Genomic DNA, 17,829 nt, shown 5'->3' on the forward strand with positions numbered 1-17,829 from the left:
CATGAGGACTGAGGGGCTCAAGCCCTACTAAGCAGCATATGAACCCCACCTGGTTTACCCCAGAACCCCAGGGAAGGGGCTCCTGAGGGAAATCCACTGCAAGAAAGTATTCTACTGATTCAGGCCAAATTGTACCCCAAACACTTAGGGGGGTAAAGTCACAGGAGAAAGAATGTGAGTCCTGGCCCCCAACACCCCTAACGTGGAAAGACCCTTGAGGTCTCCTGGGGCAAGACCTCAAGGGTCAATTCTGCAGCTTCAGCCTCCAGGCCTGTCAGCAGATCACGGGGCCAAGGTCTCCATTTTGCATCCTCTCACTCTCCTCAGCTTTCCCTTGGCTTCCAGGAAGGACAGGGCTAGCAGGGCAGGCCATGCTCCCTGTGGCCTTGAGTTCCCAGTTGAACTCAGTACTCTGGCTCCTTCTGTTTGCAGTGGACCCTCTGGTCCCCTGCCAACATTTCTCTGTCCCCTGGGCTTCCAGCCCAGGTCTAACCAAAAGCAGAGGACTTTCTGCTCCTTGCAAATGGTGTGATGGAGGGGTGCTGGATGTGCATGCCCAGGGACACAGGCCTGCAGGCCCCTGTTACTCAGGTCAGGGACAGCAAGCCAGGGAGTAATATGCTGTCGCTCCTGAAGGACACTGGAGCTTCAGGTTTAGCCACCAAATCCCGCCCCAGTATAGGAAGGATCAGAAGCCCCTGGGCCACTCTGTACCTTGAGTTGTGTCCATGACACACCCAAGGGAAAGTTCCTCTGTGATGGTTCTTAGTCAATATGTGGTAGGCCCATGCTCTCATGTCAAATGACAGAGCTGTAGTGGGGGTGACAATAGTCAAAGCACGGCCTGCCCTGCCAGCTTGGCATCTGCCAGTGGGTAGCTGGTAGGTGCTGGCAGGTGCTTGTTAAAACCATAAAACCAAGAGGATGCCATTTGTTTTCATGGCAACTGGCTTCTACACAGCTAGGCTTGACAAAAACTAATGCTAAGCCACGAAGCATCAGGGGATGGCAGCCATACCCCTGGCACCCACAGGTAGCTCCCGCCCACTCACCAGTATGAGGTTAAATCGGTCGCTTGCCAAAGCGGAGGGATCCGAGCTCTGAATCTGGACCTTTTTCCTCTCCATGCAGCTCAGTCGCAGCTCATGGGCTAAACTGCAGAGGGGAAAAAGGAGCGCAGGGAGGGCATGGATGCCATACCTAGGTATCCATGAAGACAACTCAAGGGCTCTGCCCTATCCCATACCCTGAAGACCATCTCCCCTAGTCAGCCCTCTCCATATTATTTCTCAGCAATGGAGCTGAGCAAGATCCCAAATAATCTCAATTTTAGAACTCTTAGGAAAACTAAACCAAAGAACAGGTGGCCCATTCACAGGGTCAAAGAAAGTTAGAACTGAAGAGATTTGTTTTTGGATCATCTAGTACAACTCTTTCTCTTGAGACAAAGAGAATGTGCCTGAGAAATGAAGCAACATACTGAAGGCCACGCAGCTAATGAAGAGCCCAGGTACGCAGCCACCCATCTTACTGCCCCTTTCCCTCTTTTGCATCATGGCTGCCTCTCCACTAAGAACAAGGCATATTTTCGGGTGAAGAACATATCTTTCTAACTATACCTTTACCTCTTTTCCCTCTCAGAAGGAGGGAAATACAGGAGAGGCAGCCCTACCTGCCCTGACTGGTATCTCCTGCATGGCTGATCTTCCCTGAAGGAGGCCCTGCTCCAAGATGACAGAGCTGTGCCCCCTATAAGCCACTCAAACTCATGCTGTTTCTTCACCTGCTCACGCACTGCGGGAGGCAGCAGAATGCTGGGGTTAGGAGCTCAGGCATTGGAATCAGACAGATCCTGCCCTTTCTAGAAAGCTTTACATTGAGCAAATCACTCCACTCTGAGCCACAGTCTCTTCTTCTGGAAACTGGGGGAAGTATCAGCCTATCTCACAGGGTTTTAGTTAGAATTCTATCAGATATCACAAGTATTTAGATAAAGTTTAGTTTACATACATCCATTTAATGCTCCATTTTTGGTGACAACTCATTAGAAAGGGAAAAGGAGGCAGAAGTCTCATGGGAATGAGATTATAAGACCTTCTACTAAACTAAAAATGATTTAAGAGTAACACAGAGGGAACATCTTGAGAAATTTCTGCCCAATTTCTCTGCCTAGATTCCCCTCCTCTCTCCCTGGACTCCTGTAGGAGTTTCTCTCCTTGCTCTAGAGGGAAAATGATTTTCTCAGGGCTGGGTTTAGTAGCAAAAGGCCAAGTTGTGAGCTGGAGCCCCTCAATTGTGAAGACTCCTCACAGAGCAGTTACATAGTCTATCCTGATTAGATTCTTGGACCACAGAAATAAGAAATAGGACAAGAACATTCATGAAGAAAACACAACGAGGCATTGTCTTACCGGCAATAACTGGTGACATTGAGAAAACCCAGCTTGCTTTTTTGTAACAAAGAAGATGCATTAAATCCCATCCTGGCTATTTTCTAAATTAAAAAAAAGAAAAAGAAAAAAGATTCAATGAAATTTTGTTATGGGATAACAGAGAATGTTTTTAGAAGAAACAGGTATTAAGTTGGCAGAAATTATAAGCATTAAAAATCCAATGGTCTCCTTTGCTAATGTCCTCTCCTTGGCAAGAGGAAAAGCCCATCCCAAGAAAGTACGTGTGAGCTGGGAAGTCTGCTCACTGCCTCTGTGCAAGACCCCCATCAATTTATGCCTGTCAAGCTAATGAGTGCAGGAACGGCACCGGACACTCAGGTCTGCATCATGCTTTCCATTCGACCTTGGTGACACTGCGGCCTGGATTTTCCATTCTGTGGCCCCCATAACCATCAAAATGTCCTGGCATCTAATGCCCAGAAGGGACAGAAGAAACTCTCATATTCAAACCACATCCTGGTTTTCTATTTAAAATATACAGTTACTGAAATGGTATCATGCTGCTTCCCAAGATTCCCCCGGGAAGGACAAAATGTTGGAATTACTGATGAAACTTAGCAAATAAAGAAAGACGGGAGGGAGGAGGGGATTTCTTGCCTGTTCTTTTCTCTTCATTAGGTTCCTGTCAGACAATTTACTGCCACGCTCCCTGAAGTGCACTATGTTAAGTGTCACAGGGCATCTAACTAGCACCTTTTAGCAGTGGATGGAAACTGGCAGGAGTGGAGGAGACACAGTGACCCCCATGAGTGTGGAGCCCACCTTTCTCTGCTTGTCTTCTTCCTCTAGCAGCTGCAGCCTTTTACTCTCCATCTCCTTGTGCCGGAGGCTCTCCTTCGTGAGTGGGTTGCAGTTGTTATGTCCAGGGAGCAAGCGGAAGTAGCGATTCTTTTCCGGGTCAAAGTAATAACCTGGTAGGTCTTTAGCCAAAAGAAATAAAATCCACTTCAACTTAAAACACTGTGAACTGACCCATCTGGTAAGGAGCCCAGTGGTCTGCCTACCACCCCTCGCAGCTCTGTGTCTTTTCCGAGGGGCAGGAGGCGGGCCAGCATTGCCAGTCACCATCTGGGGCCTAGTACAGTCCCAGGGGAAGCCAGATCACCCCTCAGGCTCCCGTGCCTCAGGATCACCATTCTTGACACATCCAGGTCCTCCCGGTTAGTGTTTCAGTTTGCTCCCAGAATTTCTTCCAAGGCAGGAATGGGCTGTTGACATACATGGAGTGTACTCACATGCAAGTGAAGACACACAGGGCTGAAGAAGAAGGGCAGCCAGAACAGACATAACCGGATGACGAGGCAGGACAAGGTTTCATCTTTCCCCCCGGCAGGGCCAGAGGAGTCCTACCCAGCAGACTGCTTACCTGGCACAGAAGAACTCCCAGCCGTGCTGGATGAGGTCGACGGGGCCTCGTCACCGCCGTGGCCGGCATCCTGTTGGCACTCTTGTGCCCCTGTGTTATACCTGTTGACAGTCAGGGTAACTTGCAGTGAAGGGCTTGAGTTGCAGTCATTTTGACTATGGGGTCCTGCAGGGAGCAGCTCAGGCAGTTCTACAGCCTTCACCCCCAACCCTCTGACCCTGCTGATTACTTGGGGAGCAGTGACCCTTGAAAGCAGTTTACCTACTCCAAATACACCCAAGTTAGGGCAAGGTCTTGGTTTCTTTTTTTTTTCTTTAAGAGGATGCAAGTATCAGTAATTCTCTTTTCTTATCTCCTCACTTCAGCATTCTGAGGTCTTTTGGAATTTTCCAGATGAAAAGGAGAACAGAAATCTTTGCCAGTGAGAATGTTACCATCTGGGTTCATTTGTCAGCTCAACAGCAGTAATAAAGCCATGTGAATTTCACTGGATTCAGCAGTACAAAGAGTTTAAATTTTCCTTGGCTACCCAACCTTACAGACGGAGAAACTGGGGTTCAAGGCACAGAGGTGATTTGCTCAGTAATACTGGGATAGAGCCATGCTTTAAACACTCGATTTGCAAAGCTATAAGTGGCTTCTGTGGCACTGAGAGTCTGAAGGATATAATGACAAAGCAAAAGTCTTAACTTTGAATCTGGATAAAATCTACCTGAAAATCAAGAACTTCCCCCTCCCCATCCCACCAAAAAGAATACAAATTGCAAACCTAGGTTGAAGGAATGAAAGAACTTTCTCTTTTGTCTATAAATACTAACTATGTATGGTTCCAGAGAAAATTATTTATTCTCCCTTTTTATGGCCCGGAGCTTCCTGAGGCAGCTCATCTGTGATCAGCTGCAGGAGGAAGGATTACATGTCATGACAGATGTCTACGTTTGTAGTCCAAGGACTGCTGCTCCATTCTTTCCACACGGAGCCCAGAAGGTGGCTGTCCAGCATGTTTCCACATGACTCTGCCAAAGCGGACTCGAGATTCTTCTCAGGTCACATTTTGCTACATGTTGTACTCTTACGGGAAGACCTGGGGCCCAAAAAGTATTCATGGTTCTCCTTACAAAACATACAAACATTGGGCACTGTCCTGATCTTTCTACAATACGGGTCAAGTTTGGGATTCTGGCTTAGAGTAACAGATTTTATTCTGCACCTAATGAGGCCCACCACGTACTGAGGGCCTACTCAGAGCCAGGCAGCCCATTAGGGGCTTTACATACATCATTGCGAACCTAACAAGAGAAGTATTAGCTCTGTTTTGTACCAGAAGAATGACTCACAGTGATTACGTAACTTGCCCAATTTCACATAGGAAAAAGCAGAGAGTCAACCCCAGACCTCATTCCAAAGCCCTTGTTCTTTCCACAACATTTTGATGCTTTTTGTTACTGTTTGGGTTAAGCTATTCTAGAGAAGTATCTTGGTATTTGACATCTTCTGACTCTATAAGTAGAATTCTGTCCATTTCAAAAGGAGGTCTAGAGTGTGGAAAAGTTTTGAAACTGGCATATGGGTCTCCTTCGGTGAGGAGGCAGCTGTGTAGACTTCTGGCCAGAAGTCACGTCAGCAGCCCTGAACTGGGAAGAGGCGGCTTCTCCTGGCATGCGGTGTAGTGCGGGGGTATCTTATTCTGAGATTAGATTGTTTGTATTTCCTTCATGCAGAAAAACAAGCAGAGTGTGGAAAATGTTTATACTGGGGACTTCAACTAAGTATATTTTTTAAGCTGGGTGGTGGGTACACAGTGTTCATTTTATTATTCTTTACACTTTTTTGCATTTATTAAATACTGTATTATATGTATAGCTTTTCTAATGACTTAGGTTGAATTAATGAAATTAGGTTTCCAGAAAGCTATTTTCATTGGCTCAAAAAAAAGAAAAGAAGAGAGAAAACAAGTCTACAAAATGGAGAAAGAGCTCTCCAGTTGTATTAGATAATGTCTACTTCTAAGCCTATGGCTAATGCTCTGGCCAGAAGTCATGGTCACTCTGAAAAGAAAGAAGAGAGTGGCCCTATCTCTGCATGACCCAAAGTGTGGCAGGCAGGCTGACCTGCAGCAGCAGCACCCCCTGGGAGCTTGTTATAAATCCAGACTCTCATCAGACCCCACGCCAGACTCTGCATTTTGATGAGACCCCCAGTGATTCACGTGCACGTGAGGGTGCTGGAAAATGCTAGAACACTGTTGCACTGGGCAACAGCACTTGCCTCTCGTTAGAACCGTGTTGTCTGGACCAAGAGTACTGCTGGTGGCTCCTTCTCCCATGTCTTCTACTCTGCCAGCTGCTTTTATGCATTTCTGCTCCTAAAGAGAAAAAAAGAAAATCACATACAAACATGCGTGCACGTGCTTTTCTCTTCTGTTTGCTTCTTGATAGTTCCTTCATGCTCAGAGCAAGGCATACGGATGGCCCAACCTGGGTTATCATCAAAGCCACCACACTAAGCCTCCTCTGCAAAGAGGGCTGCCTCCAGGTGAAGGAGATGCCGATAAAATCCAACACTTCTGTAGCCACCTCTCTGGCTGCAGTTCTCTTACCTCACAGTTGAGACCTGGCCCCAAAACCTGCCAACCTCCATTCCCTGGGTCACTGTGTAAGGTGCTGACAGACTCTCACAATTACTTTAGGGTGACAGTTTGAGCCTGGCATGAGAACTCTCTTATGTTATTCTTCCTTCTCTTTCTTCCTTACCAGATAACACCAGAGCACATAATAATTTTTCCTTCAATCCACACACCTTCTTTTGTTTTTTTGTGAGGAAGATCAGCCCTGAGCTGACATCCATGCCAATCCTCCTCTTTTTGCTGAGGAAGACTGGCCCTAGGCTAACATCCATGCCTATCTTCCTCCACTTTATCTGGGACACCGCCACGGCATGGCCTGACAAGCGGTGCATCAGTGCGAGCCTGGGATCCGAACCCGGGCCACCAGCAGCAGAGCATGTGCACTTAACCACTACGCCATGGGGCCGACCCCACCCCCCATCTTCTTATTCATAGAGAATAGCTGATAGTGAACATTTTCTAGAATAGCTGATAGTGAACATTTTCTCCTACATAGTTTGTCATTTTATTTATTTATTTTTCCCCCAAAGCCCCAGTAGATAGTTGTATGTCATAGCTGCACATCCTTCTAGTTGCTGTATGTGGGACGCGGCCTCAGCATGGCTGCAGAAGCGGTGTCGGTGCACGCCCATGATCCGAACCCAGGCCGCCAGCAGCGGAGCACGCGCACTTAACCGCTAAGCCACGGGGCCGGCCCTTGAGCGGCTTTTTCAAGTTTTATCTTATATTGCCTGAATCTATCACCTAATCATCAAACATTACAAGTTTTAACATTGGGAATCACATTAGTTCTTAAAAAGACTCAACTGTGGTACAGGGACCAGTTGCTGCGAGTTTCATGCATTCCCAACACCTGGTGAATTTTTCCCACTCACTGGAGACAATGCTGACATCTTACCGAATATATTTTAAAACCATATTCAAATGCCATAACCAAGTTAGAAAAAAAATTTCTAGGGCTAAATGCAACCAAAGAATAGATTAGAAATCTATTTGCTTTTATTTTCCAACTCCTACTTTTGAGTGGAGAATGTCTGTTAGCAACAAACAGAGCACCAGAAGTCTGGACCTACATTCCAGAATTCAGCATTTATTCAATCACTTCCGTGTCAACCTATGATTGTGAGTTGGGGCTAATTCGATACAAAGAAAAGGAAGAGAAATTTAGTGAGTATAGTACTTAACCAAACATTTCACTAATTCTGTAAAGAAGTCTTCGATTTGCTTGCTTCAGAGTCAGTCTGCCTCCCTCACTGGGCCATTCCACAGCCCAGATTAGTTTAACCAGCCGCTCTCTAGTCCCGTGCCAGAATTAATAAGCACTACTGAGGCAAATTATACAGCCATGCAGACTTGGAGCCACCATAAATGTCTCATTTTCATCCTCTGCTGGGACATTATAAATTGACCTAATTTTATTTATTCCTAGTCTGATTCACTCCGACAATCCAGGGTGTTTACACTCTCCTAATATCCCTTCCCACTTCCTTCCAGTCACCTTTAGTAGAGAGCTCCTCACCTCACAGAGAGATGTTACCAGACACGAACACCCCAATTTCTCTCCCAAACCCTCCATGAATATCTGCCTTGACTAATTCTTATTGTCTTCCCTCTTGGAGAAACAGGTGTCCCTGCACCTTTTCCTGGCAAACCCATCCCACCTGGCTGTTGACCTCATTCCTTCTCACACTCTGTAGACATCTGTTTCCATACACGTTTCATCAATCTCCCCCTCCCCTTATCTCACCTTATAAACATGCTCAGGTTTTTCACTTCTATGTGTTCCATCTCTAATCCAAAAGGAACAGGAACACTCTGGAAGTGTGGTCTATACGCACACATTCCACTTCTTTGTTTCCCAATCATTCCTCAATCCACTGCAGTCAGGCCTCCTCCATCTTAACCTTTCTGCTAAAATGCTCTTGCTGAAGTATTAACTAATGGTCACCTACTTGCCAAAGTTAGTGGTCTCTTTTCAGCCCTTGTTCCTGCAACATATGACACCATGAAGCTTCACTCTTCTGCTGGCTTCTGGAATATCTTTCCCTTGGTTCTCTTCTTACTTGTCAAATCCATCTTTTTCTAGTTTTTCTTGGGTCACCCACCCTGTAAGTGTGTGTTTTCCACTGTTCCATCCTAGATCCTCTTCTTTCATACATAATACCATCTCATCTGCCAACACGGGTTTACTCCAACCCCTAGCAGCCCTCCTGAGCATCAAGTTCTCATACCAGTGCCTTCTATTTCCACAGACTCAGCAACTCAACAGGTTGAAAAATTCATAATCTCTCCCTAGTTTCCAACTTGCTTTTACCTACCTATATTTACCTCCTCTGTGAATAATACCACTGCCCCCACCCCTGTCCAGTACTATAATAATTTTATTCATTTTCCTAGGCAACCACTCTTTTTTTTGTGTGTGTGAGGAAGATTGGCCTTGAGCTAACATCTGCCAATCCTCCTCTTTTTGCTGAGCTAGACTGGCCCTGGGCTAACACCCATGCCCATCCTTCTCCACTTCATATGGGACGCCACCACAGCATGGCCTGACAAGCAGCGCGTTGGTGCGCGCCGGGGATCCGGGCCGGCGAACCCCGGGCCGCCGCAGTGGAGCACGCGCGCTTAACTGCTTGCACTACTGGGCCGGCCCCTTAGCCAACCACTTTAATGGCTCCTGAATACCACATGCATGGATTTCTCTATGGATCAATTATCTTAATCTTTATTTAAGAGTAAATTTGTATTCATTAACTAGTTAAGTTACAAGCTAAAAGGCACAGTGCATAGGAAGGGAAATAGTATGGCCAATGTTAAGAAAACTAGTAAGAAAAATAAGCCATACTGACATAAAAGATTATTATTACTAACTCTATAAAAAGATAAACATTTCTTTAGATTGCACATTCTGTACATATGATTCCAGTTTGCTTTAATTACGAAATAATGCCTGAATACAGTGAAGGACACGCAGTAGTGAGTCAAAGGCTTCAGATCACCCATCAAGAGGCAGGACCGTGGCTCGCCTGCACCATCATCCTCAAGAGGGGGCCGCACAAGCAGGACACCGTCAATAATGAAGTAACTGGTGAGTGTCGATTCTGACCAGGGGGACTATGTCTAAAGATCCAACTCACATAAGCACAGCTTCAGGCACTGCAAGAGGATACGGGAGACTGACGACATCAACTCATTTAATAAGCGAGATCAAGCCACAGTCATTTAAAAAAGTCACAATAAATAGAAGTTGACCAAACACAGCAAGGATTAAGAATAGGATGAAATGGTATCTTTTTGTACTTTCAAGAAGCTTCTTTCAGGGGTGGGGAGCATGTCTTCCCCAAACGCAAACGTCGTTCACTCTCAATATCCACTTTACTTATTGAACTTTGTTTGTACTCCCATCTCGTATCAGACGTCACGCAAATTCTTTACGGCAAAAATCCTGCCTGGTCCTTTTTCCTATTCCTAGCACCCATGACCTGGTTGGCTCTAAGCAAAAAACAAAACAAAAAAACCTCGCAGTTACTTTGTTTTTTGTGAGGAAGATCAGCCCTGAGCTAACATCCGTGCCACTCCCCCTCTTTTTGCTGAGGAAGACTGGCCCTGAGCTAACGTCCGCGCCCATCTTCCTCCACTTTATATGGGACGCTGCCACAGCATGGCCTGACAAGCGGTGCATCGGTGCGCGCCCGGGATCCGAACCTGGGCCGCGAGCAGCGGAGCGCGCGCACTTAACAGCTATGCCACGGGGCCGGCCCCCCTCGCAGTTACTTTAAATCCCAGCTAGCTTCCTTCTGCTCTGGGTTATTTCCATTTGATATTCAACACACATTTACAGAGGGCCCACTTCATGCCAGGTACTGGGGAGTGGGCAGAGATAAATAAGCTGTGGTCCCTGTTCTCAAGGCACTCGCTGTTCGGCAGGGAGTGAACCAATTCCTGCAGTGCCTCGTGAGGGCGAAGACCCAGGTCCTTCCAGGTGTAGTGGGAGAGAAGGGAGTGACTGCTCTGAGTGGAAGGGCCAGAGCGGGGACCAAGTTTAAATTGCAGCCTGAAGAACGAATGGCAAGGTGGTGGGGCGAGGGGCCTGCGAGCAGTTTGGTATGGCCAGAGCCTAAGGTAGAAACGGCTGAGGGATGAGGAGGAGAGGCAGCAGGGCCAGATCTTGAGGGCTCCAGGTGCTTGGGGAGTGATATGATTAGACTTGCATTTTGGAAAGGGCACTTTAAAGGCAGCAGTGGAGGGAATAAGTTGGAATTTAAGGACTCCTGCAGCAACCCAGGTGAGATGAACCCACCAACTATGGAAATGGTACTTGGGATAGAGGAGTTTGAATTTAGATTTAAGAGGTGCGTTTCATGAGAGACGTGGAGAGAGAGGAGCTGAGAACTGGTGAGTGAATAACTGGTAGCGCCCTGACCTGGGAGATCAAGAATAAAGGAAGAAGAAGAGAATAAGTCAGATTTTGAACAAACAGATCTTGAGATGTTTGCAGAACACCCAGGCAGACAGTTGTAAATAAGGGTCTGGAAATTGAGAGAGGAAACAAGGCTAAAGATATAGATTTGAAAGCCGTCAGCATGTGGTGACACACATTGAGACAACTGTGGATCCAAAGCCAAATATATAGTGAAGATTCGAATTAAAAATTAAGAGGCTAGGGCCGGCTCTGTGGCTTAGCGGTTAAGTGCGCGCGCTCTGATGCTGGCGGCCTGGGTTCGGATCCCGGGCGCGCCCCAAGGCACCACTTCTCCGTCCAGCGCGAGGCCGAGTCCCATGTACAGCAACTAGAAGGATGTGAACCTGTGACATACAACTGTCTGCTGGGGCTTTGGGGGGAAAAAAATGAATAAATAAAATCTTTAAAAAAAAAAAAAAAAAATTAAGAGGCTATTTTATTGGACAGTAATATGAAATCAGGCACATACCAGTTTTTAGATCAGTCCTTTTTAACCGAAGGCAGTTTTACCACCAGGGCACATCTGACAGTATCTGGAGACATTTTTGTTTGTCACAACTTGGGGAAGGAGTGGTGAGATCTACTGGTATCTAGTGGGTAGAAGCTACAGATGCTGCTAACTATCCTACAATGCACAGGACAGTCCCCTACAACAAATTATCCAGCCCAAAATAGTGCTGAGGTTGAGAAACCCTGTTCTAGATAGGAAGTGCTAAATAACAATTTGCTGGGCGACATGCTAAATCTTAGCTCCTTTGGAGCTGTTCTGCCAGGCACAGACATTAAATAAGATGGGAAGGCTGTTGTTGGCTAACATCTATTGTCAATCCTCCTCCTTTTTTTTCCCCAAAGCCCCAGGAGATAGTTGTGTGTCATAGTTGCACATCCTTCTAGTTGCTGTACGTGGGACGTGTTTGGAGCTGTTCTGCCAGGCACAGACATTAAATAAGATGGGAAGGCTGTGTTGTGGAAGGCTGAGCTCAGCTTTGCCTTTCAGAGAATCTTTTAAGTACCTGAAGGAGTAAAGAATAATAATTTCTCAGAGACCATTATTCTGGAAAGATGTAATGTTAATCTCTAACAATAAATAAACAAACATGCTTTGACTTTTTGGAAAATAACTGTGCAATACTTATCAAGTAACTTATAAACGTACATGCTTTCTGGGAATCAGTCTTAATAACTCAAAAGACCTTAAAAATCTTATGCAAGATATTTACTACAACTTTCCAACTCACTTTATGAGGCCAGTATTACCGTTACCAAAACCAGACAAAGACATCACAAGAAAACAATAGATCAATATACTTTATGAACGTAGACACTCAAATCCTCAACAAATGCTAGCAAGCCAAATCCAAAAGCATATAAAAAGGATTGTACACTATGAGAAAGCAGGATTTACCCTAGGAATATAAGGTTGGTTCAACAACAAAAATCAATTGACATAATACACCACATTAATAGAATGGGAAAAAAAAACTCCACATAATTATCTTGATAGATGCAGAAGAACTGGATGAAATCCAATATCCTTTTCATAATAAAAACTAGGAAGAGAAGGTAACTTCCTCAACTTGATAAACAGCATCTACAAAAACCCCACAGCTAACATTATACCTAGTGATGAAAGACCACAAGTTTTTCCCCTAAGATCAGGAACAAGACAAGGATGTCTGGGGCTGGCCCCGCGGCTTAGCAGTTAAGTGCACGCACTCCACTTCTCCGGCCATGCTGAGGCCACGTCCCACGTACAGCAACTAGAAGGATGTGCAACTATGACACACAACTATCTCCTGGGGCTTTGGGGAAAAAAAAGGAGGAGGATTGACAATAGATGTTAGCTCAGAGCCGGTCTTCCTCAGCAAAAAGAGGATTAGCATGGATGTTAGCTCAGGGCTGATCTTCCTCACCAAAAAAAAAAAAAAAAAAAAGACAAGGATGTCTGTTCTCACAACTTCTATTCAACAGTGTACTGGAAGTTCTAGCCAGGGGCAATTAGGCAAGAAAAAGAAAGAAAAGATATCCAAACAGGAAATAAAGAAGTAAGACTATTGCTATTTGCAGATGACCTGATCTTATATATAGAAAATCCTAAAGAATCCATAAAAAAAGAGCTAATAAATGAGTTAATCAAGGTCGCAGGACACAAGATTAATATATAAAAATCATTATATTTCTATACACTAGCAAGGAACAATCTGACAATGAAATTAAAGAAAACAATTGCATTTACAAGAGCATCAAAAAGAATAAAGTACTGAGGAATACATTTAACAAAACAAGTACACAACTTGTACACTGAAAACTGTTGAAAACACTGTTGAAATTAAAGAGGACCTAAATAAATGGAAAGACATCTATGTCATGGATTGGAAGACTTACGATGGCCTCCAAATTGATCAGATTTAGTGCTATCCCTATCAAAACTACAACTCCCTTCTTTTGCAGAAATGGACAAGCTGATCCTGAAATTCATATGGAAATGCAGGGGACCCAGACTAGCCAAAACAATCTTGAAAAAGAGCAAAGTTGGAAGACTCATACTTCCCAATTTCAAAGCTACAGTAATCAAAACTGTGGTACTGGCACAAGAATAAAAACATAGATCAATGCAGTAGAACTGAGAGTCGAGAAATAAACCAATATATCTATGGCCAGCTGATTTTTTTTTTTTTTTTTTGGTGAGGAAGACTGGCCACGCGCTAACATCCGTTGCCAATCTTCCCCTTTTGCTGAGAAAGATTGGCCCTGAGCTAACATCTGTGCCCATCTCCCTCTATTTTGTACATGGGATGCCGCAACAGCAGGGCTTAATAAGCGGTGCATAGGTCCGCACCTGGGATCCGAACCTGTGAACCCTGGGCCACCAAAGCAGAGTGCGCAGACTTAACCAGTATGGCACCAGATTGGTATGGCCAATTGATTTTTTATTTTTTTTATTCATTTATTTTCCCCCCAAAGCCCCAGTAGATAGTTGTATGTCATAGTTGCACATCCTTCTAGTTGCTGTATGTGGCAACACGGCCTCAGCATGGCCAGAGAAGCGGTGTGTCGGTGCACGTTCGGGATCCGAACCCGGGCTGCCAGCAGCGGAGCGTGAGCACTTAACCGTTAAGCCACGGGGCCGGCCCTGGCCAAGTGATTTTTGATAAAGGCGCCAAGACCATTGAGTGGAGGAAATAATCATTTTTTCAACTGCTATGACAACTGGATATGTACCTGCAAAACAACAAATTTGGATCCCTACTTCACATCATACACTAAATTAACTCAAACAGATCCAAGATCTAAAACTATAAAACTCTTAGAAGAAAACAAAGGTGTAAATCATCATGATCTTGGATTAGCAATGGTTTCTTAGATATGACACCTGAAGCACCAGAAAAAAATACATAAATGGGACTTCATCAAAATTAAAAATTTTTGTGCATCAGAAGACACTATCAGGAAAGTGACAAGACAACCCACAGAAAGGGAGAAAATATTTTTAAATCATGTATTTGATAATTTGATCTAGTATCCAGAATATATACACAACTCAAGAAGAAAAATAAACCAATTAAAAAATAAGCAAAAAATTTAAAGATATTTCTTCAAAGATACACAAATGGCCACTTGGAACATGAAAAGATGCTCAACATCACTAATCACTAAGTAGATAAATTAAGACCACAAGATACCACTTCATACCTGCTAGGACGGCTATAATAAAAAAACAGGTAAGTACTGTGAGGTGAGGATGTAGAGAAATTGGAACCCACACTCACTGCTGTTGGAAACATAAAATGCTGCAGCTACTTTGGAAAACAGTTTGGCAGTTCCTCAAAAGGATTGACGCAGAACTACCATATGACCCAGCGAAACCCAGCAGAAATGAAAACATCTGTTTTCATTTTCACACAAAAATTTGGACAGTAACGTTCACAGCAGCATTATTCATAACTGCCCAAGAGTGGAAACAACTCAAACTTCCATCAACTGATGAATGGATAAACAAAATGTGGCACATCCCAACAACAGAACATTATTCAGCCATCAAAAAGAAGGAAGTACTGATGCCTGCGGCAACGTGGACAACCCTTGAAAACATTCTGCTAAGTGAAAGAAGGTGGACACAAAAGGGCACATATGGTATGATTCAATGCATATGAAATCTCCAATCTCCAGAACAGGTAAATTGACAGAGAGAGGGAAAGAGAGAGAGAAACAGATAGGGAGACATGTTTCCAAGGCTGGGAGGGAGAGAATGGGGAGTGACTAACTGGTACAATGGTCCTTTTTAAAAAGCTTGAAAGGCTATTTTTCTGTTATGAATAATTGCTTTTTCCAGTTATCCCAAATGAGTTGATAAAGGCTCTGATTTGTTTTATATTTTCAGGAATAAGAGTTACTGTTATACCCTTTTATTAACTAGGTGGTAGCTTGGTAAAATTTTTATGGAATTTTAAATGATTTATGATGTTCCATGTGTACTTGTGCATGTTTTCTTAGGCAACATTCCACCAAATTATAAGGTTTCCAAAAGCTGTAGTACTATATATAATACTTTAGTATGCAGCAGTTTTATTTGTTTTAAAACCAGAATCAGGGGCAGCCCTGGTGGCACAAGAAGTTAAGTGTGCGCATTCCACTGTGGCAGCCCGGGGTTTGCTGGTTCGGATCCTGGGCGCGCACCAACACACCGCTTGTCAAGCCATGCTGTGGTGGTGTCCCATATAAAGTGGAGGAAGATGGGCATGGATGTTAGCCCAGGGCCAGTCTTCCCGAGCAGAAAAAAGAGGAGGATTGGCAGATGTTAGCTCAGGGCCGATCTTCCTCACAAAAAACAAACAAACCCAGAATCAGGTTGAATGTGACTGTCATTTAAACCAAAACTTATGCTTTATGCATTTGTAAAACACTGATATATTGGTGTCATGCGTTTTATTCTGTTTGATTACACACTTGTTGAAAGCCACATTTACCGATCAAATGATCAAACTGCATGTTTCATTAAAAGTTAAAAAAAATTTGTCTCTTTACTTAAAGCTTCATGGAATAGAATCTGTATTTAATCAGAACGACTAGATTGGATCCTTGTCTGGAGTCAATCTAAAAGAAGCTAAGTGGAATTGGTAGATCTTTTAGTTCTTGTTGTCTACTTACTACAGGACTCCCAACCAGATACAGTGCATTAAATGAAATACTTTGAAATTCCTAATGTTTACAAAAAGCGGGGGGACTTATTAAAAAAAATCACAGATCACTAGGTAGGAGGTTGAAATGACTGGGTGTGTAATATTTTTTAAAACCTTCATTTTGAGTCAGCATCAACTTCCTTTAATTTTTTCCTTATTTTCAGCAGTTGATTTTGAGGTTTAACATAGCAAGCCACTATAAAGTTTTATAATTTAGTAATCTTGGATTCTGAGTTATTTTAAGAGAAAACGGAAACGCAAAGTGTACTTAGAAAAGCTAATTTTCTTCTGTAACATCTAACTCTTCAGCTTCTGCCTGTTGATCCTTTCTTAGTCAACAGGCGGACACCTGCCCTACTGCAGATACACACTTAGCTAATGGCATCTCTGAAAAGGCAACTTTGAATTTGCTCTTACAATATCTAACTGAGACGGATAATCTTGTGGGTACCTAGAGCTTCTGAAAACCTCTGAATTGTCTTCCTCATCAATCTTTTGTATATTTTGGTAGGTAGCAGTGTTTACCTCTAAAGCTTTGCTGTGAAACAGCATTTCAATAGTGATAAATTCTGAAAATATAGTCTTAATATCCTTTATTTTCTGCTTCTGAAAACTGCCAATAGTTTCTTCCAGCGGAGAGCTGTTGGGGCAGCTCTCTGTAACCGGGTTCTGCCGGTAAAATACATGACCATCAGATGGCTTTGCTGACTTGTCCTTTCCAACTCAGACAACCGCTCAGCTTCTCCATGTCGTGCTGTGAACGTTGCTGAGGTCTTCCATTTCATTTTTACAACGGTTCCGGCAGCTTTCAAAGGTTCCACTCCTTTGGCTGCAAGTCTTTCGACCTCTGCCTGTCGATAATCTCGCAGTTGGGCAAACTCCTGAACAGTTTTTCAGGCCCTGCTTCAAATCCGGGGTCTCTGTAGAGGCCTACTCGTGGATTTCCTTCACCGGAGGTCGGCTTTGCCTCCCAGTCTGGCAGTTGCCCGCACAGGCGGCAAACACTGGGCACAGGTCCCCGCAATGCTGGAGCGTCCCAGTGTCCGCGATAACCAGCCCTTCGCCTCCCCCAAGACGCCATCCCGGGCCTGGCCGCAAAATCCGACGGGATGGTGCAGGCCCGGAGAAGGCCGGCCTGGGCCCCGGGCTCACGCGGCGGGGCGGCGCCCGACTTCAGCCCGGAGGGTGGTGGGAGCCTGCACAGGGCCGTCGTCGCCCCAGCCCAGGGACGCAGGCCCGGGCAGCTGGGCCTCAACCCCCTTCCCAGCACACGGCCGGGGCCCTCGGCCGGAGCCCACAACGCCTCCGAGGCGCCTGGGCCGCAGGGTTTCTTTTTGGGGTGATGAAAATGTTCTGGAATAAGATTATGATGATGGCCGCACAACTCCGCGGATAGACCAGAAAACCTACCCAATTGTACACTTTAAAATGGTGAATTTTGGGCCGGCCCTGTGGCTTGGTGGTTAAGTGCGCGCGCTGCAATGCTGGCGGCCCGGGTTCGGATCCCGGGTGCGCATCGAGGCGCCACTTCTCCGTCCATCCTGAGGCCGAGTCCCACATGCCGCAACTAGAAGGATATGCAGCTATGACATACAACTATCTGCTGGGGCTTTGGGGGGAAAAAATAAAATAAATAAAATCTTTAAAAAAAAAAAAAAATAAAAAAAAAATAAATAAATAAAATGGTGAATTTTATGGCATGTGAATTATATCTCAAAAACAAAAAAGATTTACTACAGCAGTAC

The 17,829-nt window shown here is 44.7% G+C and overlaps 1 protein-coding gene and 1 pseudogene across 4 annotated transcripts in view; both read right to left on the minus strand.

Annotated features, from left to right (window-relative positions):
• DCAF4 (DDB1 and CUL4 associated factor 4) overlaps nucleotides 1-17,829 on the minus strand; it is a 31,336-nt gene that overhangs the window by 12,219 nt on the left and 1,288 nt on the right. For all 4 annotated transcript variants that reach the window (XM_087448283.1, XM_014784372.2, XM_087448281.1 and 1 more), the window contains exons 2-6: nucleotides 6,088-6,184; nucleotides 3,820-3,920; nucleotides 3,216-3,373; nucleotides 2,412-2,494; nucleotides 1,053-1,155 (exon numbers count right to left, since the gene is read on the minus strand). In XM_087448283.1, the coding sequence (XP_087304409.1) occupies nucleotides 1,053-1,155; nucleotides 2,412-2,494; nucleotides 3,216-3,373; nucleotides 3,820-3,920; nucleotides 6,088-6,176 (534 nt within the window). In that variant the 5' untranslated portion in view covers nucleotides 6,177-6,184. The remainder of the gene's footprint in view (nucleotides 1-1,052; nucleotides 1,156-2,411; nucleotides 2,495-3,215; nucleotides 3,374-3,819; nucleotides 3,921-6,087; nucleotides 6,185-17,829) is intronic.
• LOC101389271 (CBY1-interacting BAR domain-containing protein 1 pseudogene) lies at nucleotides 6,191-17,257 on the minus strand (annotated as a pseudogene).

The sequence above is a fragment of the Ceratotherium simum genome, chromosome 24 (assembly GCF_057802395.1).
Source record: "Ceratotherium simum simum isolate JZ-2026a chromosome 24, ASM5780239v1, whole genome shotgun sequence".
Taxonomy (NCBI): Eukaryota; Metazoa; Chordata; class Mammalia; order Perissodactyla; family Rhinocerotidae; genus Ceratotherium; species Ceratotherium simum.